Consider the following 25633-nt stretch of genomic DNA (forward strand, 5'->3'; position numbering starts at 1 on the left):
CCCTACATTCAAATTATGTAGCCGTCCAAAAAAAAGGAAGGGGGGTACGTCCAGTTTTATTACCTCACAATCGTGACGGCGTGCGGATCTTCTTCTGCGTGATTTCTCTCAACTCTTTAGCCTTTGTCAGCAGAGGCAGCAGCCAACTGGCCACGTGTCCAGCTCGTCATTTTCTTTTCATTTGTTACGTTATTACGTGGTTTGCCCTTTTTTTTTACTGCACAGTATCCAAATTGCTATCATTTTGACAGAGAAGGGGAGAAACGTGCTGCACGCCGACTTCTGACGCCACACTCACATTCTGTTGTGGTGCCAGCTAAAAAGTAAAAAGTAAAAAAACACCTGGTTTATATCTCGTCATGTTCTCGTTTTTTCCAGGCACACTGGGTGTCAAACGGGCCGTCATTTACTTGTCACTTGGCAAACCTGTACTTTACTCCCCGCCTGCGCTCCTCAATTTGATGTTTGTTGTCCGGTTTTGGGTCCGTTTTGCGGGCCCATTTCTCATGTCTCATGATTCCAAGACTTTTCTTTTCAAGTATTTCTCGACTATCGGAGATTTTCAGGTACGCTGTTGAGAGCCCCACGTCAGAGGATGACGCCATCGTTGGCTATTATTATTATTATCTTGATCTTTTTTTTATATTATTGTTCGATCTGTGAGACGTGGCTGAAAAAGGAGAAATCAGGATAACTAGACAAGCCTATCAATTGGCTTTGAATGTCAATTTCATTACCTGAATACAGTTGGTCACGCCTATTGTGGTCCAGAGGTCGGTACTCCGTGAGCGGTACGGGAGTGTGTTATTTATATGGAGCTAAGGGCGGCTGTCTGCCGTGTGACCATTGACCAAATTTACATCAGGCATCACCTTATTGCGTGAGATTTTCCAAACGAAACGGTCGTAAAAGCTGGGTGTCGGTGGAATTCGATGCCCTTCAGAGTCGGAGCAGTTCAGCAGTGCATGGATAGACCATTCATTCGTTTTATGATATCACTCGGAAATTCGTGCGCTGGGCACAAGGAATCTGACAGTGAAACCGATTTTTCGAGGGGAGTTTTTCCCCCCGTATTTTTGATTATTTACAATTACGATTTTTAGTCAACATTCGGCGGGCTCTTCTTGGCCCTTTTCGTCGTTTAAAAAGCTCCGTCATACGTATGTCGTCTCACCTTTTTCCCCCGAAGTCCTCCGGCTCGCGTGTTCCGTCACAATTCATTATTGGTCACACAGCCAACACAACCACCAGCTCTCGTTTTGATACTCGAGTGTGTAGCGCTTGACTGAGGAAGAGTAAAACAGCCGTGAAATGAATCAAAAGAAGGGCAGATAAAAGAAGGTTAGAAGAGGTTGAAGTTCGAGCTCATTCAGAAAATTGGACAAAAAGTTCTGTAGAAAAAAAGGGAGTTTTCTTTCTTGATAGACTAGGCCTGAATGGTTGAACTCTTTAAAAGCGTTTTTCACCCTTTTTTCTGCTTCCTATTCAATTCCACAACAGCTGTGAAAAAAAAAGAAAGGGTTAAGAATCTTTTCTCCCCGTGTATATACAGTACACCTTTTTTTTTTGTTGCTGTCTTTCGTTTTTTCTTCATCCCCTTCCGTGTGCATTATGTGTGTTTGCTATGTGTGTGGAAAGAGAGGTGCCCACCCATGGCTAAACTGAGAAAAGAGAGTAGCCGGAACTTGGCACTCTAGCTGGGCTACCGCACTCCATTGACGATGGGTCACGATGGTTGGTGCTAGTGGTGGGATGGCTACCGATCCGTCACACTAGACAACTCTTAAACACGCTGAATACACATCAAGAGCGAGAATGGTATTCACTATTCTCACTAGATATACAGTACACAACAGTACAGTATACTGTATCCATATATATATGTATAACGTGCCTTGTGTGTAGCCTATACTTTAAAAAGAGAGAGAGAGAGGACACCATCCCCTCGTCTTCTCTTTGCTGTCGGAGTGTCAATGGTTCCGGGGGTGTAAAGGAAGTTAGAGTGTTGACGCTTTTTCAGAAGGGTACCATCTTCGCTTTTCATTCTTCTCCATCATAGCCGTCGCCGTCTTCTTCCTCTTTTTCCTTTTTGTACAAATACAGTCGGAGTAAAAAGGAAGAAGAAAAGGATGAATGAACCAGAGATGGTTCGAGACCCCCCTACACGATCCATTATGCTGCCTATCTCGCAAATGGTGCGACATTCCTCCTCCTATTTAAAGATGATGATCCACTTGATACGACATTCTTTGATGGTGATGGGATGTTACACAGTACACGCCAGATATTTCAATGTGCCCGCCATTCGAGACGACTAATACATAAGCTGAAACAGGATCTCGTTTCCTTGTTGCGTATAAAACAGTTTTGGTGGATTGTAACTACCGCCGTAGAATCTCTAACGGACAAAATTTAATTTAAACCTCTTTTGATTCGGCTTTTTTATTATTATTATTATTTTCTGGCCTATTAGTATAAAGCCCCCGAATGGCCTCCGGTTTTTTCTCTTTTGAGCAACAGTTGATGTGGGCCATAACGCACGCATGGCAGTTATATGTATACACATCTCTTGTCTCATTATTCATTTTTTTTTTTCAATGGATTACTGCTCCTGCTTTTGCTGCCGTATAAGCCACGATGAAAAGAAATGAAAAGAAGAAGAGGGATGTTTGTGTCCTAATGAGGTTCTTAAAGTGTCAGCCAGGATGACGGCCGATCTTTTCATTGGCGACGTCGTCAAGATCGTGTTGTTAATGATACGGCGAATAAACGGACCCGTGTCTGACTGTGTGGACGTGTTTAAACTCTTGTGGTCTTTTCTTTGGATTTCGATTAACAGTGTATTTCTCTCCCCGTATCTTTTCTTTCCATTGAGAGGCAAAGGATCTCTTTCTGACCTTTTTGACGTTAACGAAACACAACACAAGTATAGGCTAGTATAATAATATAAGGGGCTGTACAACGGCAGGTATTCAATTAAAGGAGACGAGAGACAATCTCAAATCAAGACGGAATGAAAATTCACGACAAGGGGAGGGAGGATCAACAACCAGGCAATAGAATTGAATAGTGAGAATGTGTTTTACAAATTACAAAAACCTCTCGGGGTATAGTCGAACGAATTGTTTTTTTTTGCTAGTAATAATAAGTGGGTTTGTGTGCGGTGTTCTTGTCGCCTAAGGATTTTTTTTTTATATTTGATATAACAATCAATGCAAAGAAAACAAACACGTGAATTGAAACAGGAGAATGGTTGCAATTGCAAATGAATTCAAGCAATAATAATAAGAAAAAAAAAGTGGCAAATCAAACGGCATTATCAGTTTGAGACTATAATAGCAAAACAATAGGAATATCGGGTCGTAGCACAACCAGCCAAAAATAAAGATGGAGGGAGGAGACGACATGAAACATTTGAAAATCACAATCCAAGAGAGAAAACAAGTTGAACATTTTCACGCTTGCCAAAATACAACGGGGAAAACATATCGCGAGGAACGTTGATGCTGTGGTTTTTATCCGGGGTAAAACAGACAGTTCAGGTTATTTTTAAATATTTTTTTGTGTTTTTTTTTTAAACTTATTTGAAGACGACAAAAGCGCAAATAACATCAAGCCGTGGCGTGTGTGTGTTTTTTTTCTTATTTCTTAAATTAAGTAACAACTTAAATAAGGTGAAAAAGTTAGTAGAGCGTGATCCGGCAGCTACTTACTCGCTACCTGTTGCGGGGTGTAGTACATACATTCCAGGAAAAATACATGGGGTGTGGCAGGGAGGTGGACCAGAGTCATTCAGAGTTAATTACTTCATTTTGTTTTTTGTTTTGTGTTTTTTTTTTTTGTGTGTGTTGGGAGACAAACTTTATGACATGAATCACAGATATTAGAATTGTGTTTTCTTTTGTTCGGGGATCGAAGAATGAGAAGAAGCAGATGGGAGGTGTGTCTCTTAAGGTTTCAAACTAAAGACGCCTTTAATCTCTTTTTTTCATTATCTTCTAATGATTTCTTGGAATTCGAATCAATGGGAAACACTCCAACCGTCAAATAATGGAAACAATTCTACTTACAGGCTATTGTAGCAAAGATTTTTTTTTCTTGTCGACACAATAACAACAACAAAAATGAAATTTCTGTGCTGAATCATGTCGTAACGCGACACAGTAATTTGACAGGTAAAGTGTGGGGAATCATTTTTCCTTTTCTTTTCTCTCTTTCCCAAAATCTACTTTAGAAAATGACGGGTAATGGCCGTCTGTACTCGCCAGGTGATGGGTAGGTTCCGGTAGGCGGGGCGTATTGCGATAACGATAGGGGAACGATGCCCGAAAGGGCCGCCGCCGCTGCCGCTCCATTGGCTACTGAATTACTTGCCGCTTGTCCGGCCGCGGCCGCTGCAGCCGCTTGACTGTAGTAGCTGGCCAAAGCCGTTGGGTTGGAGAACGGAGAGCTGGATGAGTGGATGCCGGATGGCGAAGATCCATCGGAACGTTCACCTTTGACGGTGGCTGAGCCGTCCATCGATCCGTTGCCGCCAGAGCCTTCGGAGTTGCTGCTGCTGTTGTGCTGGTCATGCTGGGCACCCTTGCTTTCTCCGTAAATCGACTTGGCTGCAGCGTCCATATAGGCCCGTTGGACTTCGGCGGCGTAGTTCTTGGAATCCATGTACAGCTTGGCCGTCTCCAGGTAGGCCTTGGCTGCGGCGGAATTTTCGCTGTTGCCGCCATTCTCCGAATAACTCTTATTGTTGTTACTGCTCTGATAGTTGGTACCGTCGCTGGCTTTGCCTCCACTCAGCTCTGGCAAAAAGGTCAAATTCTTCTGGGAACCTCCCTCATTGCTGCTTCCGCTCGTGTTGAATCCTTTACCGGACGATTCCAGGTACTTGGCGGCAGCCGCAGCTGTCACAGGATCCACCGATCCTGCGCTGTGGCCGTAAAGGTGCTGATGGCCAGCCATGTAACCGGCAGCGGCGCGATATTTCTCCGCTTCAGCCGAGTAGCGATCCAGCGATGAACCAACCTAAACGAGTAAGTCATTCATTTTAGCTTTTGATTTACCATAGTCGAGTAGAAGGAAGGAGAATGGATTGGTGGGCATCAAATAGGCCTGTATTTTTTTGTGGGGGGATTTTTACCTGCTGAGAATTCGAGTTGGCCAAACCGGCGATGGCATTCTGTTGGGCGGCAGCAGCAGCTGCAGCGGCGGCCATGCTAGCAGCGCTCAATGAGCTGTAGGCAGCTGCAGCATTGGGGTAGTACGAGTTCATTTGCGACATTGGATTAGCCATACCTGGAATATTCATAATGAAATTGATTAATTGCAATTCTGACAAATTTTCAATTTTCAATCTTGTTCTTACCGGCTCGGAGCGCATCCATTGAGACGGATGGATAGGGTAGAGAGTAAGGGTAGCCATCTTTACGGAGTGTCTTGGGCTTGCGACGGGGTCGGTACTTGTAATCGGGGTGCTCTTTCATGTGTTGGGCTCTGAGTCGCTTGGCCTCGTCGATGAACGGCCTTTTCTCGTCCTCGGTCAACAATTTCCATTCCGCACCTTTTTTTTTTCAATGAAAAGAAAAACGGTTCGATTATAGAAACGCCTTTTATATACAAATAGGAAGATGCCTTTGATCGGCATTTGATTATCGAATGAGATAAAGAGTTCATAAAACTGGCATTGATCGCGTCTCATTTGATGGATGTTGTGTGCCCGTATGAATAATATCGAACGGTATGTCTAATGTGCACACAATCTAGTCCTGTCGATGATTGATCCACCGAGATTGAAACACCCTCCATTGTGCCGGAGCTCAAGGCGCATAATGTACAGAGTTCGTCAATAGGGAAATAATATGATATAAATGTACTGTACTAAGTAACGAACCCTCCATACGGTCGCCTCACCCCTCGTTCGTCCCCCCCCCCCTTTTTTTTAAAGAGTACAGTCGCATCCCACAATAGGAAACGTAACAATCCAGCGGATTATAGATGAATCCGACGCTTCACGAATTATCCGCGGGAAAATGCGAAAGGAATGAAAAGAAAAGAGAGGGTTGGCTGCCAGGATTTACCGAGAGAGAGACGGACAGCTGCTTGTTGTTTGCACAGTATAATGAAACGAGCCGACCGCTGAATATATATCACCGCCACCAACCCTCCTCTTCTTACTCCTCCACTTCTTTTGTCAACGTTTCGAAAGAAGAAAAAAAAAAGGAGGATGGCGCATAAGATTTAGTTTGTCAGGGGAATGAAAAAAAAATAAAATCCTCAAAATGGGAAAGAAAGAAAAAATCAGTGATAACAAAACACAAAATAAAAATGACTGGATAGAAAATGGATATTGAAAGAGGAGGCATATTGTCCTCGGCGCCTTGTTTAAACACGTCGGCCCTGTCAGTGACAGAAATAACGTCGCCTAACTCACAGTGTACACTCAACCATCGCTTCTCTTTTCTCCTCCTTTATCCACAATCAAATCACAAATAATATGAAAAAAAAGAGAGAAATGAAAAAGAATCCCACCCAAATGGATTCGATTGAAAAAGAAGGGGAAAAAAACGTTATCTCAAATTGACTGCTGTCAGAAAGAAGAAGTCTATCTATACGGGGGGTGTGTGTTAACCAGGGCCCTCTTTAGAAAGGAGAGAGAAGAGAGAGAGAGAAAAAAACGAGCACCCAAGAGTTTTCCCGAGTTGCCTCTCCTTTTGTGGTTTATTCAAATCGACTTTTTCGAGATGATGGAAAAGAGGAAAAAGTTGAATTGATTATAAAAAATTTCCTTTTTTTTTTTGTTGCGTGTTGGATATATAAGAAATTGGTATGAACTTACCGAGTCGTTTAGAAATTTCCGAGTTGTGCATTTTGGGATTGTCCTGGGCGATTTTGCGGCGCTGCAGACGCGACCAGACCATGAATGCGTTCATGGGTCGCTTGATGTGATCCTCGCTGTTCTTTCCGTTGCCGCAACCCGTTTTATTGCCGCCGCCCACGCCCATCGTCATGCCAGCAACCATCGATTGCTGGTGATGGATCATGGAAGAGCCGGAGCTCATCGAGAGCGCTCCGATCGAGTGATCGCGCAACGGCTGACCCTGTTGATGGTGCGGGATCGGAGAGCTGGACGGCGACGATTCGGGCGATGACGGCACAGAGTTGAGGACGTTGCCGACGTGATGCTGCGCAGCTGACGGGTGATGATGCGGCTGATGGACGCCGACTGGGCCGAAAGCCGCAAAATGATGGGCGGCCGCCGCGTGTTGATGGGCCAAAGAGCTCTGCATCATGTGATGGTTGCGGACCAGTTGTTGGCTCTGTTGATGTTGCAAGTGGCTTTGCTGCTGCTGCTGCTGCTGGTGATGTTGTTGCTGTTGTTGCTGCTGCTGCTGTTGTTGCTGGTGGTGGTGTTGTTGCTGTTGCTGCTGTTGGTGGTGATAGGCCGCCACCTGGGCCGCCAGGCTCGGCGATGACATGGACGCATTCATGGCGTTCAACCGATCCAGAGCGCTCGACAATCCAAACGGTGATCCTTCGTCGCACATGGCCGTCAGTTGTCTGCCTTTTTTTTTTATTCCTTTTTCTTTCTGTAATTTTTTTTACGAACAAGTAAAATTTAAGTTTAAACCACCGCGAAGTTCTAGGCATTTCAACGTTAACAAAAGAAAAGAAAAAAAAAGGATGAAAGAGGGAGGTAAAAAGAAAAATCAAACATCCGTAACGTATCATCGTTAATTTTCTTTAACTGTGTGACAGCAATTGAGAGAAACCGCAGCAGGGCCCTCACTCCTCTTCTTCTTCTCTCTTCAAGTTGTATTTATATTACGCAAAGTGAAGGATGGTGTGGTCAGAGAAAAGGCTAAAGCGAAGGATGTGATGTGGGTACACCTACTGTACACGATCGGTGTACACGAAACATCCCCCCCCCCCCCCGAAAAGTCTAAAATAACCACATGAGAAAAGAGTCAAGTCTTATTGTATGCGACGCGGGCTGCCGATGTTATACATATACCGGCGCCTCCAGGTGTCTTTCAAAGCTTGTTAGAGAAAAATGAAGAGGAACGGTCGGCAACTACCGGCTAATTAGAAAGAGAGAGAAAAGAGGCTCTCTCGTCGGCGTCGTTACGTTAGACAAACAACACGAATAGGCGTGGTTGCTACATGCGGCTGTACACTGTACGTCAAGATATATATATATACTACACTACTATACATATCCCCACCATTTTATTTTTTTTCTCGGATCGTGTTTCTCTGTTTCAACTGTATTATGTGTATCTGTCTGAACAATTCTTCTTTCTTTAGCGCTCTGCATATTTATGATTTTATTTTGGTCTCTTTTCTTTCCCCCCTTTTTTAACAGTTTTGGACCTTGTCGATTTCTTCCAACCGAACAGGACGCCGCCGTCGTTAATTTCTCTCAACCGTGTCTTTTCTCCACTTTTCTTTACACCTTTAAACTTCTCGTCTGACCTGAGAGACATGGACCCCAGAACCCCCGCTAGTAACAACTCACCCGGAATGGATGTCACAAGTAAATTACGTAAATATGTTTTTCGAATCCTTTTTTTTTTTACCTTAATTTGTTGGCGAGGTGGTTGTTGTTGTTGTTGCGTCGGAAGTTGAGCAGGGCACTTGTTCACTCACTTTTTGTTTTCTTAGTTTAACTAATTGTTAATGTTTTCCGATCAAAGTTTTGTTTGCTCACTCGAGAAATTCACTTGCCGGTTAACTGGACAGCACTCGAATGTCGTTTGCAATAAGTTGACAATTCAATCAAGTTGAAGAGTAGATTGAGACCCGTGTTTGTTTGCGCCTGTCGAGTGTGTGTGTAGCAGGAGGGAGCTATAGAGAGAGAGAGAGAGCTGGCAGTCTATTATAAGAGAGAGAGAGAGAGAGCGATCTAGCACACGAACACACCAGACGGGCTGCTGTGGATGTAGTGAGAGAAAAAGGACGACGAAAAGCGATGGCCGTTTCCGTTGGGGTATATACCCACAGCGCTCTCTATACCCTCCCTGATTCCCTCCTCTCCTGTTTGAGTGTAGGTGTAGGAGGAGGAGGAGGAGAAGAAAAAGGGCGGCAGCGCAGAACCGAGACTCTTCGTCCAATCAGAACCATCCGGATAGGTTAGAAGGAGTCGGAGCGAACGAGACGGATGAGGGAGAGAAAAAGGGACGTCCTCAAGGAGCGCCTCGTATGAATTTATTTTCTTTTTTCCCCTTCTTCTTCTTCCTCTTCTTCTTCTTCCCCCTTTTTTTTTCTCTTTAGTTATTCTTATCCCGTACAGTAGACGAGGCTTTTCACGAAACGACTTGGCACCGCCCACTTTCTTTTCAAACAACGCCCTCGTATATTCTCCCTTGTTCTCGTCTTCTCTCTCCCTCTGTGTTTAACCTTTTGATTCACGGAGAAATTCATTCCCAGCTCTTGTTGGCCGTGCACAGTCAAAGATTCTCATCAATTACATAAGTTGACAATGGCATAACTTCAAACGAGTCGAGATGTGCAGTCTCGAGCCAATCTTGTTAGAAGAAGCGAACACTGTTTTTAGCCAGCCTAGTTTTCCTACGCTGACATTTTGTTTGTCGTTACAGTTTACTGTAATTCAATTGAAATTAGGGCGGTTCCCTGCGCTCTGTGCGTAAAATGAGAGATGGAAAAATATTGGATACAAGAGACGAAAGGTGTTTTTGTAACAGAGAAGAGGTCGTAACCCCCAACTGGGATTCTTCTTTTATTTCCGTACAGTCGGCCTTTAGAGGAACCCCGACAGTTAAAGAGACAGATAATAGGAAGGGAAAAGAATACATGTATGCGTGTTAAAAAAAAGGAGAATCGAGAAGAAGAAAAAGAAAATAAGAATGAAGTTGGCCGGAAGTTGACATTCCTCTGGACACAATAGGAATACAGTAGAAGCGGCAGCCATAATACGAGTCTATACAGTTGTGTTGGGTATTTGTCACACACAATTTCTTCTTATTTCATTTCGAAATTCTTTTTATTCGTTTCCACCGCCTCCTGAATTCCGAACTTCTGCATGATCGGTTTTGACACTTCTGTGCCGCAATACCATCCGCGGCCGTTTGATTCGCGCTGGCCAATAATCCCGTACAATGTCGTATACGTGTATATATGGCCAGTGATTCTGGTGTTCTCTTAACGACGTCATCCGTGTCAAAGACACAATCCAAATGATAATGCGCAACTTGTAAAAATCTTGCGTGTAATAATCAACAATTTCTTATCTTTGCATACACATTTTTTTAGAGGGGAACTTTTATTTATTGACTTTTGGCATTATCCGGTCCTAAACTTTTTTTTCTATTCATTTGGCGTGCATAACGAGACTTGACGATGCTAAGCCGTCTATTATACACTCGTCTACTATACACTGGCCTATCTGATTGCTGTGACGGAACAGTCTAGAGGTAGAACCGTCACATTGAAAGGGTTTTTTTTTTTTTTTGAAAGGAAAAAAAAAAAAAAAAAAAAAAACTTTTTATTCTTCGCGTCAATGCTGTGATCCGCCTGCTCCAAATGAGAATAGTTACTTTTTTCCTGTCTTTTGTTTGTTTCAACATTTTGAAAGCGTCGAGTGAACATTGAACAGGTTGGCGGGCGGGCTAAGGACATTTGGGTTGTAACTACTTTTCGAAGGAAGAAAAAAAAAAGACACTCACACACACACACAGACACAGAGTCGGCCCGGGGATTTTTCTGAGTGAAACGAAATGAAGAATAAGAAGAAGAAAAAAAAAAGCAATAAGAGAAAAACGAACGAGAACGAAGGGGGTTGGCGGAGGGGAAGTTGTGGCTGCCTCTTAGTCATTAGTTAATTAAAAAGCCGCCGTCTTCTTCTTCTTCTTCCTTTTCTTGTCCTGTTGTTCTCCTCCTGTTTTTGTTGTGCGCCTTCAGTTCGTGCGCGGCCGCCCTACTGCTAATGAGAGACTTCTTACGTGTGTATCTAATACTTCCCGACCGAAAGGGAAGAAAAACAGTTCTTCTCCTCTTGTTGCGAACAGCATAGACTCACGGTACAATGCCAACAACAGCAACACACGTCGTATATATTTCTCTCTCTCTCTCTCTCTCTTTCATTGGAGGGCTCTTTTGTGTCCTTTTACCGTGAAGATCTATACCTATGCGCGTACAATCGACTCGAGAATGGGAAAAAAAAGAAACCCTGTACTTTGTAATGTCGGATCTGAAATGTATGCGCATAGTACTACTCCACACCGTGTGCGCTGCTCACTCAATTTACATAAGTGCATTTCTACACGACGCAAGGCTCTTCCTTTTTTCCCGAAATAAGTAATGACTAGCTACATCCGCGTTGTTACGTTCACCTTATTAAGTCGCCCGGCATACATCGGCCCCGGCTGTGAACCACGCCGTTCATTGTTTACTCGCCGATTCATGTGTTTAGAGACATTTTCTTTCTTTTCCCAAATTTCAAGTTGTATTGATTGATTGATTTTTAAACCCCGATTTCGTGTCACTGCTGTTCTTGGATTCGTCATCCGAAGAGCTTTGGGTATTATGGGGATAATGCGCATAAATATGTGTGCGAGGGTTTTCCAGGCCTCGCAAGTGACCTCGATCCAACCTGCTGCTGGGCGTGCGCTTGATAATATTTGATCGACGAAATAAATCTCAGGTCTTTATCCTTGGATCGATTTACATCTTCCAATCCCCCCCCCCTTCCCTCACCTACTTTCGTAATAGATTTTAGATGGTGTCAGAAGGATTTCCCTGGTGGTGGTAATAAATAATCTTCGGCTCGTCGAGAAACAAACAAGGTTATTATTACGGAAGTTGCACGTAATAATAATAAAAACACCTTAAATATTTACACGTCACTTCTCTGCCCCCGATTGGCGTAATGTTTTCGCTCTTGTTTTTCATTCCAATCGAATCCGTCTCATTGTATTAGTATTGTGATATTCACACTTTCACAACTAACTGCCGATATTTTCGGGGGGATTTCCAAGTGTCCTCGTCGCAGCTGGAGGTTGGGTGGGTCCCCTTGACCAGCCCTTAAGTTTTTATTTTTTTCTTTCCCGACTCTTCTTTCTCCTTTTTCTCTTTCACAAATCTCAACGGAAATGACTTCAGGTGCGAAACAAAAGGGCGAAGGTCTATACTACACATAGCCAAAGGTCGAAAAAGGAGAGACACCAGGGCACACAGTTCTTTTTTTTTTGTCCATTCTTTTTCCCCCTTTCCATTTTTCGGTGCTAGGGAGAAGAGAGGGAGGTTTCGTTTCTTTTTACCTTATTTTCTATATCCAGGGCTTTTACAAATGGAACTAAATAGAGAGAGAGAGAGAGAAAGAGACGAACAAAATAAAAAGGTGTCAAATCCTCTGAGAGAGATTAAGAAGCGCTTGATAGAGAGGAAAACATTTTCAACTGGGGAGGATGTAAACTACATATAGCCCAGTGCCCAGCAGCTCGGCTGGGGTGTCGCGCGCGCGAGCCGAAGGATCGGCCGGGGTCTTATCGCCATCGAAACCGCGGCAAAATCATTAAGAGCTTCTTCTTTTTTTTTTTCATTTCATTTTTATTTGTGAGAAGAAGAAAGCAAAGCAAAGCGGTTGTCTCATAAAGATTGAAACTGGACGATAAAAGAAATATGCATACACACTCCCAGTCAACCCCCAATGTCCTATGAACACTTTTTTTTGCGCTGATGTGGCCGGCAAATGGAAATGGGTTTCTTTTTTTTTTTTTGTGTCTTCCTTGTCTGAGAGATGTTTGATGGTTTTTTTGCGATGCCGCATCACAGAGAGACAGAGAGAGTGGCCACAAAGTCCTTCCAACTCGGATTATTACCTGATGCGTGTACTGTTGTTGTTGTGTTACCTCCTTCTTCTTCTGGCCAGAGACATTAGTGACGGAAAAGAGAAATGATGGACCAGACCAGCAGCACATGTCAGTTAAGCTCTTTTTTTTTTCAAAAAGGGAGTTTTCTTTTAAATCTTTTTTAAATTATTCTTTTCTTGTTTTTATTATCTCGCCTAATAAAAACCTCGTTTTTTTTCGTTGTTTGTCCCCCCTTTGCGCTTTCACGTGCAAAACTCCGACAACAAAACAACAACAAACAAATCGAAAATTGGTCTCCTACTATCTAGTGCCGGTACGTGTACTGCATAATACGTGTGTATTCTTTCTTAATCGGAGAGCGACAGCAGACACACACACACACACACTCGTCTTTATTCGCCGCATGAAAAGCGTCGGTGCCATTATGACGTTATTTATATTTTCTCCGATGCATACAGCCAAAGCTGTTACAGCTATATACAAGAGTATTTATATTAGATGTATTTGTATTTGATTTCCCATTGTCACCGATAGAATGGCCATGCTGGAAGAAGAAGAAGAAGAAGGGGGAACAAGCACACGTATAGATATAACACACAAACCCTGGACTCCTTTTCATTTCTATCCTGGATGTGTGTCTGTCCCCTCCTCTTATTTTTTTGTTGTTACCTGGGCCAATTCACACCCGTTTGTTGTCCCGTGTATTCAATACGGAGGGGAGGGAGGGAATAATATAATATCTAAGAATGGCTTTGATACACCCCGAAGGGTTGGGGAAAATTGTGCTAGAATACAAAAAGCGGACGGAGAGAGAAAGAGAGAGTCTCATTCTATTCCATTGAATAGCGCGAATAAGATTAATGTATAATGTGTACACTGCTGAATATAACACATGGACAGATACATGCAAGGGTATATGTTTGCATCGTGTCTATTTGCGCACATCCGAACACACAGAAAAGTAGAGGGGATAATAACGGGGATGATAGGATAAAATAGAAGCTGAGAGGTAACCGGGTTTTTCGTCACCATTTTTACCTCGTAACGCGACGATAGCTAATCTAGGCCTATATAATTTTCTCCCTTTCGTGATTTTCCTGTGAGTACTGGAGCTTCTAATTTCAAACGAGATCCAACTGGACGATAGATGTACATATAAAAGACAGATAGAAAGAGAGGGGTGGATAATCAATAGGCCTATCATTTCCAAGTTCGAATGAGTGTACCATCTCTATAAAGTGTGTGTATAAGAATCGAAAGGTATACACATCTACTGCGTGCCCTGCGCTTGGGGGGCTAATAGTAAATACAGACGACTGAACGATTCGAGGATTGGATTATATTGACCATCGTTTGTTACGGTTCTTTTGTGTCAATTGTGTACTTGTATACGGATTGAGAGAGAGAGAGAGAGAAATGGTGAGCTCGAGGAGTTTGGGTTCCAGCTCATGTATTCTATCTTTTTTGTTGTTGGTCCCTCCTAGAAATAAAAAAGTCTAAAAAAAGTAGCTTTTTTCTAGTGTGTGTATGACCGATGCATACAAGTTGCTTTATTCCACCCATCCAGCCAACCCCCCTACTTTCTCATTCAGCTTCAACTGGCCATAAACCTTTTCCTTTCAGTCCGCTTCTCTCTCTCACTGTTTAATACTTTTTTTTTTCTTCTTCTTCTTCTTTTCACTCTTTCCTCCCGGCCATGGATCTCATTGTGAACGGGGCATTGCACATACAGATGTGTGTATTTATATACACACACGGCCAAAGCTCTCTCTAACGTTCTTTTATCTCGCCCTCTCTGTGTGTGTCTCTACTATATTCCTTCCAAAATCGCCATTGTGTACACCTTGAACGTAAATCCGCGTGTTTGAAACTTGGCTGCACATCTATACATAAGTGTATGGTGTAGTAGTTACTAGTTAGCTAGCCTATAGTGGACCCCCCCCCCCTCCCTCTTCCACCGAGATAGACCAACCAAGTGCTGTATTTATAGACGAAGTTGCTGGACGAGAGGGACCACAATAGAATCGGAATAGAAAAGACGCTGAAAAGACGGAAATAAACTATGGTCAGAGAATTGATACGCTTAATGTCTATCGTTCTCGAATCGTCAAATTTATTTTATGCACCATTGCCACGATAGCGAACATTTTCATTGGGCGGCTCAATCAGATTTTTTAGTTCACAGGGATTTGGGGGGTAAAAGTACCTTTCCGTTATAATTAATTTTAAATTATTTCAATACAATAATGTGAGGTAGAGGTTGATTCTTATCATTGCACCTTTTGAACAAGAGGAGGGGTTCGAAAACTTATTGGGTTGGGTGCGTTACACAATTTTCATTTCCGAACCTTTCCCCAATTCTTTTATTTTTATCGAATTTTTCTGGCCCTTCCTCTCGTTATTGCGTTACAAAAATTGGCAGTGCTGGAATTGAGTCAGCCTAATGCTAATGGCAGTAGTTTGTCTCGTGGCGAAGTGGACAGGTGCATTTTTCTATGGCGTGTCATTTTGATTTTTAATCGCGCGTCCGTGTACGTGACGTTCTAGGTGAACTGTACGTGAATTCTGAACAAATTGATGGCCGATGTGACTATTTTCTACTGGTGCTTTTTGAGATGGATGCCGGACGGTACGTGTTCCAGTTGACTGATCCATTTCGTTTTCGGTGAGTCCAGATTCATTTAGTTATCAAATGGTGGCATGTCAAGCCGTGTATTGGTCGATCTCAATAATGCGAAAAAGAATGGATGTACCATCGTCGACTGATAGGCCACTTTTACTGTCGATTTTTACGACGCGAATAAAGGGGAAATGTGTTTCATCTATTGCTTGAAGTAAAACATTAAAAAGTCGGACTTGGAGAGTCATTAGCCGTGGAAGAAAAGAAAAGGTAGGAGGAGGAATATGGTTAGAAACACCTTTTTTTCTTGCGCTCTTTTTGTGTGTTGGGCTATTTTAATTTTCGGCTTTTGTAAATGACACTTTGACCACAACACATTTGGAATTGAATGTCTCGCGGGAGCTTAAAAACCAAACGGTCATTGCATTCCTATTTTCTTTTTCTTTTCTTTGAAATTTTCTAAATTTTTTTACGATTGTTGATTGTCATTATTCTCGACTCGAGACTATGAGATATCCATCCAGTGGGTGGGGTATACACTGGGCGCTCATAAATGCTTTACACAGCTCTCGAATCCGCTGTAAAAAGAAAAAGGGAATAAGTTGGATCTTGAGCTTTTCTTGAACTTGGATGGATATTCGATTTGGCTGGAGAGGATTCTCTTGACTGGAGCTAATGGAGTTTTCTCGACTATTTTCGATTCTACTTTTTACCCCTTTGTACACATTTTCCTTCCTTGTTGTATTTATTGATTAACAATCAAAACTCCTTTGGGCAGCAGGGTCCTCTGTGTACGGCTGGTGAATGAAGGGAGCGTCGAGGTGAGAGGTCATTGCCGCTGATGCCTATTGTCCGTCATTTTAAACACCATCTATCGAAAAAAGGGGAAGAAAAAGCCAATAGTTTTTCTTTTTTTAAATTCTTCTTCTCCGCTTCAGTGTCCCTCTCGTTCAATGCGTGTACACAATCGAAGAATATAAGAAAAGGGAGTCTATCCCGGCTCCAGTTTGTCTGGCAAAACGATACGGTTTTTTTTTTTACTCCTTCCAGTCGCCCAAAAAAATCAGGTACAACACACACGCACAATGGGGTCCAGGGCATTGGGGCCAGGAGCAACAGGAGCTATGCCTCAGTTGAGATGAACCGAGTTTGGGGAGGATTGAGGGACGAACCATAGTACCGTAAGTCAGTAGTAGTGAGAGACTGTGAGCTCTTCGGTTTGTATGGGCGAGTATAGTTGGCGTACATTCACTGTACGATGGTGTCGCTTCATTGAAGCCGTTTCCAGAGTGAATGTCCTCTCTCTCTCTCCCCTCTCTTGCACTGTCGCTCAGTGAAAAACCGCGCCCTTGTCCTGTCCAGGAGACACGTACAATTGTAACAGAGAAAGCCAGATAGAAAAAAAAGAAGAGAGAACACAGTATATTTACTACGTAGTTGTAGAGAATCACCACCGCCACAGTCAGTTTTTTTTTCTTCTTTCCTCTTTCGTGTGACGGCAATTGTATCATAAATTTCTTTCTTTGCATTATAATAGTCCCCTTCTTCCTCTTGTTACTCTTGTCTGATACCTTCCCGTTTCTGTGAATGAGAGTGTCTCTAGTTTCCCTCGACATTTGGAGGGAGAAAAAGAACTTGTACCTGCAACTCTGCATTTCCCTATTTGTTTTCTTTCCTTTGCAGTCGTGTATGCAATGTCCTAACTGATTTGATTCCCGACGGCCCCCAACCTATTATCCCATAGCTACAGACCAGACCAGACCAGACCGTATTTTGTAGTGTGAGAGAGTATCCGGGGTCAGACGTCTGGTGATATATCCACAAACTGTACATATACACGGGGCGGTTTTGTGTGTATCCGCCCCCTCACCAGACAGTCGGATGTGTGCACAGTATGCTCCATAGACACATTCACCCAATAGTGTACGCTGAAAAAGAATCGCTATATATCTATAAGCTTCTTTTTCGGGCCACAGACGATTTTGTTTGCTTTCTCGCTATTTTTTCACAAATGTTTTCTTCTCTTTATTGGAGGCTCACCATTGAATTTCATCGTCTGATCTCAATAATAAAAAAAAAGAAAAAATGAATGCCCAAAATGCTATTATTTCGGATCGGTAAAGGTTATATGGAGACTCCCATCGGAGAATCACTCCTATAAACGCACCAATAGCCTATGGAATGAATGACACTGGGATGGCTAAACAAAATTCTTCGACGTCTGAGGTTTTTGAAACTCTTTTCCTAGTATTAACTGGAAATAGTTTAGGCGGATGCCAGAGTTGATCGTGTCGTAAATGGAGGAAAGGTCAAAGACGCTTATTTTTTTTTTTTTTCTTTTCTCCTTTTGTTGTCGCAAAGTTGTCTGTCGTTCCCTTCTTCTTTTGATTCTTTTCTTCCCATTTCGGAGAAGAAGACGACGCTGTCAGATGCAAATGCTTTTCACGTGGGAGGTTTTTCTCTCTTCTCTCTCTCTCTCTCTCAAATCGCTGTTGTTGTCGTCGTCGACGTCTCTATAGATTGAAAAGAAGTGGAGCGTATATGTCGTCCGCTCTTCTGTCCGTCGATCTCTGCCCGTCTCTATCTTCTTCTTCTTGGATACAACAAGAGACAGCCTCAAACATCACATAGCGCCGCGTTTGAATGCCGATGTCGCCGGGAGTTGATTGATTTTGGAGCGCGTGCACATTGAAAAGCGCCTCCTCTTTTCCTCCCCTCTTGAAACTCGGCTCTAAAAAAGCGATCCCCTTATATAGGATGTTCGTATATTTAGATGTGTATACGTCTACCATACACTCTGTGCTGATATTTGGATTAGGAGACTCGGCGTTGCCTGTTCAACAAAAAAAAATGCTGGCAGGACGAGAGGCTCGAAGCTGCGCCGCTTGGTGGCCGTATATAAGTTTCTCGGTTAGGATAGGAATCCATCACGTCCGTTTCTTTTCAATGGAAGGACCCCAGCGTGCCACACCACCACAGAGTTGATGTGATGGCTCTATCAAGATTCCGCCTCTTTTCTTGAATGTTTGTCTCGTTTCTTTTTCCATTTTCCCCGATTCTCAGTTCCAAATCAAAATCCTGGTCGATTCCCATATACGTCGTTCGCAAGAATACGAGTCTAGCCTCATCTTTAGACTTTGTACGTATCACAAGCAAACGATCATCCGCCCTGTTATTCTTTTGATATCTATACGTACACACGACTCGCAATGCCTTTAATGAGGCTCTTATTCGTGCTGGTCGTATCGGGAGATACTCAAATTCCGTTTAGTCTGGGCGCGGTGGTTTCAACAATTGCGAATTTTTTTCCATTCAAGAGCCACGCCCGGCTGTACTGGTGGTTTTTTGAATGTCCGAGTTCTATTTGAAAAAAAATTCTATTATCGTGTAAATGACAGGACGACTCCCAGAGGCGCATTCCAATCCAGCAGGGAATCCAGGTGATGGTGCAGAATCTCTGACGACATGAAATGACACTTCAAAAAGAAATGATCAACTAGAACATTTTGTGCCGAACGCATCTGTCGCCAGAGAAATCCGATTTAGATTGTAAGAAAATCGTAAAGAAAATGAATTCTTTTTTTCACGTTTCTCAGATCCTATTGGGTTGACCTCGTCGTCCGGGGGTGAGAGTTTTCATTCATTGATTTTTCTTCCCCTGACTTGTAGCGCTTTCTTTATCTAATATAAGAACGATTGATGATGGAAAAAATAAAGCCGACTATTCCGACTCATGTGGCTCAAGTCTTGTTCGTGGGCTTCTGCCGCTTCTGTTGGCTCGATGAGAAGGAGGTGACTCGGCATATTAATAGTTGCCGGATGATGGCTGACGCTCGGTCTCCTGCTGCTGTCTCATCCCGATGGCCCCCCAACAACCACCAGGCAGCAACAGAGGCTAATGATCAACAGAAGAGAGAGGGGCGGCCTTCGTTTTTGTTGTTGTTGTCGTCGTCGTCGTCATTCCTTCTTCCTATTTTCCTATATTTTTTTGTATGTGAGGAAAGGCCTCATGCCGGGATTGTGTGTCCGCAGTTGCTATAACGTGCCCATCACGAGGGAATGAGGTGGTGCCCTAGGTGAGTTTTCCAGGGGATGAAACATTCGGGGTGGCCGAGACAGCAGAGACGAGGGATCGACGTCATAAGGAGCCTCGTATTATTCCATGTGTGGGTGACACATAGTGCTATCTCTACACACTTTGCTTTTGAGCTTTTGAAATCGACACGACCGCTCTGGCACACACACACACACACACGGTTGTTTCTTCTCCTTTTATTCCTTGGCCTATTGTGTGTAAACGCCAAAGTCCTCGCTCCTATTTCCTCTCTCTACACAATTTTGTTTTTCTCACACGGTGCCAGGATGAAACGCAACAAAAGATTCCGTCATTGCACGTATAACCTTTCCGTCCCCCCCCCCTTCTCACCTTTTCTCTTTTGCTCCGCTATTATTATGTTATTTATTTATTTGTGTCGGCTACGTACAATCTCAATCCGACGCTCGATGCTATTGTTGCGCCGAGGGAAACACATTCGCTCGCCCCCAGGGTTTTCTTTTTCTTTTGTGTGACATTGGCAAAGCCATTTAAATGTTATTGACAGTGTTTGACATACAAATCAAACGATAGAATTCAACCAAGGTCCCCCTTGTAAATCCAATTCCCGATTTTCTATATCGATTAATGAGGCTGAGTTTGTAGTCGATTGTGTTCCTTCTTTACCGCAGTTGCGTAATTTATTATTACATCATTCCGTTACTAGCGATTCTTGAACAGTCGAATGCCCTAAAATAAAAATCTTTTTTGTAGTTTAATTCCTCTTGAGTTTTGTTGCTTGATAAGTTGGTTATTGTGACGCAATGGGGCTTGTTGCATTCGTCCTACGTTCTGTTGAAGATTATGATGGGCGACGAGTCTTAATGACAAACATGTTTGCTGTATTGCCCAACTTTGTTTATCCTCTTTTGTAGTTAGGGAAACTATGGAGCGCATTCGATGGTACTGTTCTGGTGGGAATATGTTGCACGCGGTGCACCTTTTCACCTGAGAATGAGAGAGTGGGCAAACCCCTATAAATGAGGCTGGCTGGCTGGCTGCCTCTCTGTACATTCTCATTCTTGACCGAGATGAGCTAGTTGGAACGCCATGTGTTCCGACAATCTATTCATTGATGCAATAGCGGATGGTATTGGATTGGAACAGTATAAAACATCTCTAACGTGATTTGGAGTGCGAGTTAGCGAGAACGAGCCAGCCGAACATCCGTTGCATCGTCCATCCATCCGCCTGCCCACCCACTTTCCTTCCTTCCTTGTATCCATTGAAAAAAGGAGAGGATTACATCCCCCGAAAGCTTCCCGGACATCATGTGCACATGAATAGCCGGTGAATCGTAGCGTTGCAGCTCTCTTCCGTTTTTAGGGGGCGACTGGTGGATGGAATTTTCAGATCTGCGATGCACGTGCTGCTGGATACTGGCCATAAGGTGCCGCATAAGTACCGTTTCCCATAATCCTCTCTACCCTCTATCCTTTTTTTGATGTGTTTCCACCCAGGTGATATGCTCTATTGATAATGGTTCCAACTATTTTGCAGATTCCACACAGATTCGTACATACATTTGAAATCTTTTTTTTTTTTTTTTTTTTTTTCTCGAATGAAAAATCGAATAGGAGATGGAAAAGAAATGATAAGTGGAAAATGTGTTGTACGCGGGGCCGGTGTTCAATATAATCTGACTTCTTCTTCTTCTTCTTCTCTCCTTGTCGATTTGTCGGCACCATTGTATTTGAGCAGCGCAGGAATATCTCGCTTGCTCTCCCACAGGGCGTGATTGACGTCCGAAAATCCTCTTGACTCTTGACTGGCATCTCCGCCCTCTTTCTTATCATCGCCTCTCGCGCAGCATTCGGTGCGAAATGAAAGAACAAGAACAAGGCGAACATGAAGAGATATATCCTCACGATAGCAAGCAAGGGACGGACTATGCATAGTACCGGTCTACTTATATTTTTTTTTCTTTTACACTTTTTTGGGGGGACTCTAGCGCATGTATACCTTAGAGAGAGAGAGATTTCCGAGCGTGTTTTTAAGAGAATAGGAGGTGAGTAAGGGTGTCTAAAGGCTTTCTTTTCTCCCCTTCTCTGCTTAGATTCTATTCTTCTCCCTTTTACACTAAAGTCTGTGGGGGTTGGAATAGTAATTTTTTTTTTTTTCAAGGAACCCGGTCGAGCTAGACAGCTTGACGACGACGAGGTCGGTGGAATCCTCAGGTGTGTGTGTGTGCTGATTTCTATCTCGTCCTTGTTCCCCTCTCTTTATTTTCATGGTTATTTTCCGAGATTTTTTTAACGGACTCGAAAACTAAAAACGAAAATTCGTAGAGCTGCTGGATGCTCGGCTCAGCATGCGAGTGGATTTCCCACGACTTGCCAAAGACTTGGCCGAAATTGCCTTCTTTTTCTTCCTTGATGGCGGCGATCGATAAAACTAAACTAATAGAGACAAATAGCTTGTCGCCCATCAAAAATAGGAATACAAAGTTGTGTGACCTCAGAACTCTCGGGAAGATGATTTGTTTCATTGCGACATGTTTGAGGTTGACCTGTGCCATTCAGGGACCGGAACCAATGGACTCTTTTGCTACCTAAAAGAAACGGTGTCTTTATACGGATATCATTTCTTGCGCCATTGGTATGAGCCTTATACGCTCTCTGTAAATCCACTGACAAATCCTCGTTTCACAGGTGTGTGGTGGTGCATATAGTGGCGGTGGTTTCTTCTTTCGTTTCTTCTTTTTTTGTTCTGTGGAATGGGGGAGTCCCCTACTGAGTTGGCGCTTTGTTGATCCCAGAAGCTGCTGTGTATTGCTATCAAATAAACTTTGTGCTGGAGAATAAATAGAATACAAGAGCTGCTGCGCCAGCCCAGGTGGTAGCGCTCTGTTCCTTCTTTTTTTTTTTACACAGTGCTGTGTGCACTGCACCATCGTCCAGCATCACTTGTAGTGTATTTATATACAAGGGGATACCATATAGCGATAATGGCGCATCGTCCATGGTTTTTTTCTTCTTCTTTTCATTCTTAAATGACAATTTTTATCGGTGAAGGAAGAAAGAGAGACCCCCCTACAAGATGAGCCACAGCCGGAAGGATGCGTTTTCATTGTAACTGACAATGACGACTTTTTCTTTTCATTTGTGTTCTTCTTCTTTAAATGCTGGGCATTTTTTCTGGTTTCTTCTTCCCGTGTTTCAGCCCCTATCCATCGTTTCTTTTTTTTTTCTTCCTTTATCGAAATCCATTCTTGCTAGTTTGTGTGTGTCTCCTCCTTTTGTCAGTGCACACTGAATATGATGGCTAAGTGCCGAGTCAGCTTCTCCTTTTATATTTTTTTGGTACATTTCATATCCACCCATGATGAATGTCGTCCGAGAGGTTAGTAGAATCGAAAGAAGAAGAAAATGGACAATTTTTTGGTCTTGGGGACGCTTTTTTTTCCTCCCTATTGATATACACTTCAACCAGCAACTGGATCTGATGGCCATTTCTTTACATTTATTGTTAAACCGGATCGAATCCATCTTTTATGATTTTTTTTTCCAGGAGGAATGAAAATTCCAGTTCTGTTTTTTTTTTTTTTCTTCTTCTGTCTCGTGTGTTTTGTCCAGCGTATTGGGTGGTTTTTCTTTTCTCGATAATTTTATTCATCCAAAGAACTTGTCACGATCAACGGCTCCATTTCTATTGAGGCGTTTTTTTACATTCCAATCGCGATAATAGACGGTTGCGCTAACAGGGCGATTATTTAGCAGCCGTTTAATTGATTCCCATTTTTTTTTTTCATGGAATAATTCAAGTCGCATTATGCACGCAAATGAGAAACGCACGCGCCGGATTCTTTTCCTTTCATTTCCTTTTGTGTAAACACGGGAGGGTAAATCAACTGCTAGCACAGATACACTCTTTTAATGTGCCGTACAATAACTGCGTGTTACAAAGCTGCGCCTTTTTTCTCCAAAAACATGTTTTATTCTTTCGGGACATCCAGCGATTACGGCCGGATATATTTGTGTTGGTCCTCCACCTCTTGTCCGCGTGTTCTCAACTGCTGTTTTTCTCAACCGCGTCTCAGAAACATTATTCGTGTACTGTATTACTTATACAGATGGTTCCTTAAAAATAAGAAACGATTTTCAATTCTATTCTTTTCGTTTTATTTTTCTTCGTCTCTTTTTATGTGACCAGAGCGGTGGATCCTTTGCTATGCTAATCATTTTTCCTTTTTTTACTCTCTCTCTCTGTCCAATTCTATCTTGCGCATGTTGTGTTTGGGCTGCCCTGTTACAAGCCCCGTGAGCGCAATTTTCTTTACAGTTTCTTTTTTTTTTCTTTTTCCGGCGGCCATTCGGAGCGGCGACGGCCGCAGTGGATGGAACGAAAAGGAAAAAAAAATGTTTTGGGTTTTTTTTTTTTTTTTAAGAGCCGTGAGCCCGGTCGTGACAACACGCGCGTTTTTCCCCCCTATTTTACGTGAAGTAATGTTTTTCTTTTCTTCTCGGCCAAAGCAAGGCTGAAAGACATTCGGTGATCGGCTGATGTGTGTGTGTGTGTTGTAACGGCGTGTAATTTGATGTTTTCGCCGGGTTTGCAAAGGCGAAAAGAGTGTGGAAGTGCGAGTCTGAAGAAAAGATCCAAACGGTCGTATAAGGATAAATAAGGAAACGTCTAGTAGGAGGAGTCTATAGAATGAGAGAAAGAGAAATGCTGTCGGATATATATGTATGTATGTTGGCTTGTGTGTCGTGTGTAAATCATGGCTGTGTGTAACATTGTGACCCGATGCGTCGCAGCCATTCAGGTGGGGGTAGATGGAGAATAAGGGACTCTTGAAGTGTCATCTTGTGCCAGCTCCGGGGCTCACAGCAGCGACATAAAAGTTGAATAGTTAGGCTGATTGGGACCGAACACACCACCACCTCTTTAAGTGGATGAATAGATACGTGGTAGAAGTAGGAGGAGGAGGAGGGAGAATAGGGGTTATAGTAGCCCTGGACAGGAGAGAGAACTGGACACTGAAAAGAAGAGACAGCACTTCCGGCCGTAAATGATGGTGTGTCCCTGTGTGTTGAAGAAAAGGGAACTCTAAAGGTGGAGAGGACCTTTCTCTCTTTTTTTTCCATCTTTTATTATTATTATTATTTCAGGTGAGGGGGTAGAATGGAAGAAGAAGCTGAGGCGACAGGCTGTCTGTCAGGTGAACCGCTCCTTTTTTTCTCTGCCCTATTCTTCGAAGCATTCCAGGTAGTACACAAATCCTGGAGAAACCCCCTCTTTTATAGTGTGCATATACTCTCCCCCATATGCAGTCACACACAGAGACATACTGAGGCAGTCGTACACCTTTTCTCAATTGGATTCCCAACACACACCCTAAAACGGGCTGGCCGGAGAAGAAGAAGAAGCTTATAGAACACATACCAAGGGTCTCTCTCTCTCTCTCTCACTTGGTACCATATCCATAAAGGTCGACTCAATTCTGAAATGAAATAAAAATTTGGAAAAAAAAAAAACAGGAATGTCCAGCGTTCAGTGAACAGGACTGGTGGAAATTACCAGAGTCACTAGATAGAGGTGTAGGTTGTGCGCATTCCAAACGACAGGTTGACCTTTGTGACCTGCTAGGGAATAGAATCCAGCCCGTCAAATTGAGCTAACATATAAACCGCCCATTAGCTTATTTTTTTTCTTCTTCTTTTTTAAAAGAAATTTTGTTTCTTATTTCAAACGGATTGTGTGTGTGTGCGTGTAGGTGGACACATTCTATCGCAGGGCGGCGACCGAGTCGAAGAAGTGAACCACATCTCGCCAAGGAATCTCGGGTTATTATATCTGTAAAAGAACGCGCGCTCCGTTTGTGATCCGTCCGTCTGATGGGATATCGATTATGTGAAGGAAACCGATCATGTTATTCTTTTTTTCTTTCTTTCTTTTTCCTCTCTTTTTATTATTATAACCCAGAGCGCAGAGAAAAGAGCGAGAGACACCACGTGAAGTGTAGGAAAAGATAAGATCTGGAGATGTGATTGCGATTGGACAGTGACATCATATGCACGGTGTCGGTGTATAACACGAACCTCCACCATCGACACTGTGTGAGCTCTAAAGCGGCGCAGTTTCCCTCCCATTTTC

General features: G+C 43.1%; 2 protein-coding genes across 7 annotated transcripts in view; one reads left to right on the forward strand and one right to left on the reverse strand.

Moving 5' to 3' along the window:
- Positions 1-25633, forward strand: part of LOC124343144 (peroxisome biogenesis factor 1-like) — a 95274-nt gene that overhangs the window by 29233 nt on the left and 40408 nt on the right. For 2 of the 6 annotated variants that reach the window (XM_046796318.1, XM_046796320.1), the window contains exons 20-21: positions 8360-8530; positions 15372-15489. The gene's annotated coding sequence lies outside the window, so the exon portion shown is untranslated. Of the gene's footprint in view, positions 1-4234; positions 4687-4765; positions 4795-8359; positions 8531-15371; positions 15490-16222; positions 16468-21661; positions 21894-25633 lie in introns of those variants that run through there. The other 4 variants (XM_046796322.1, XM_046796324.1, XM_046796325.1 and 1 more) reach the window with 4 other exon arrangements.
- On the reverse strand, positions 3578-9027 carry LOC124343201 (transcription factor SOX-1-like). Its single transcript, XM_046796434.1, has 5 exons — positions 8574-9027; positions 6833-7583; positions 5363-5557; positions 5138-5292; positions 3578-5022 (listed from the first exon to the last, which is right to left on the reverse strand). Exons 2-5 carry the CDS (start codon positions 7539-7541, stop codon positions 4231-4233), a joined length of 1851 nt encoding a protein of 616 aa, XP_046652390.1. The 5' UTR covers positions 7542-7583; positions 8574-9027; the 3' UTR covers positions 3578-4230.

Source organism: Daphnia pulicaria, chromosome 6 (assembly GCF_021234035.1).
Source record: "Daphnia pulicaria isolate SC F1-1A chromosome 6, SC_F0-13Bv2, whole genome shotgun sequence".
NCBI lineage: Eukaryota > Metazoa > Arthropoda > Branchiopoda > Diplostraca > Daphniidae > Daphnia > Daphnia pulicaria.

Coding starts and splice junctions, on each gene's coding strand:
- LOC124343201 (XM_046796434.1), bottom strand. CDS start 7,541: ATGTGCGACGAAGGATCACCGTTTGGATTGTCGAGCGCTCTGGATCGG. Junction 5,558..6,832: donor GGAAATTTCTAAACGACTCG/GTAAGTTCATAC, acceptor GAAAAAAAAAAG/GTGCGGAATGGAAATTGTTG. Junction 5,023..5,137: donor CCAACTCGAATTCTCAGCAG/GTAAAAATCCCC, acceptor TTACTCGTTTAG/GTTGGTTCATCGCTGGATCG.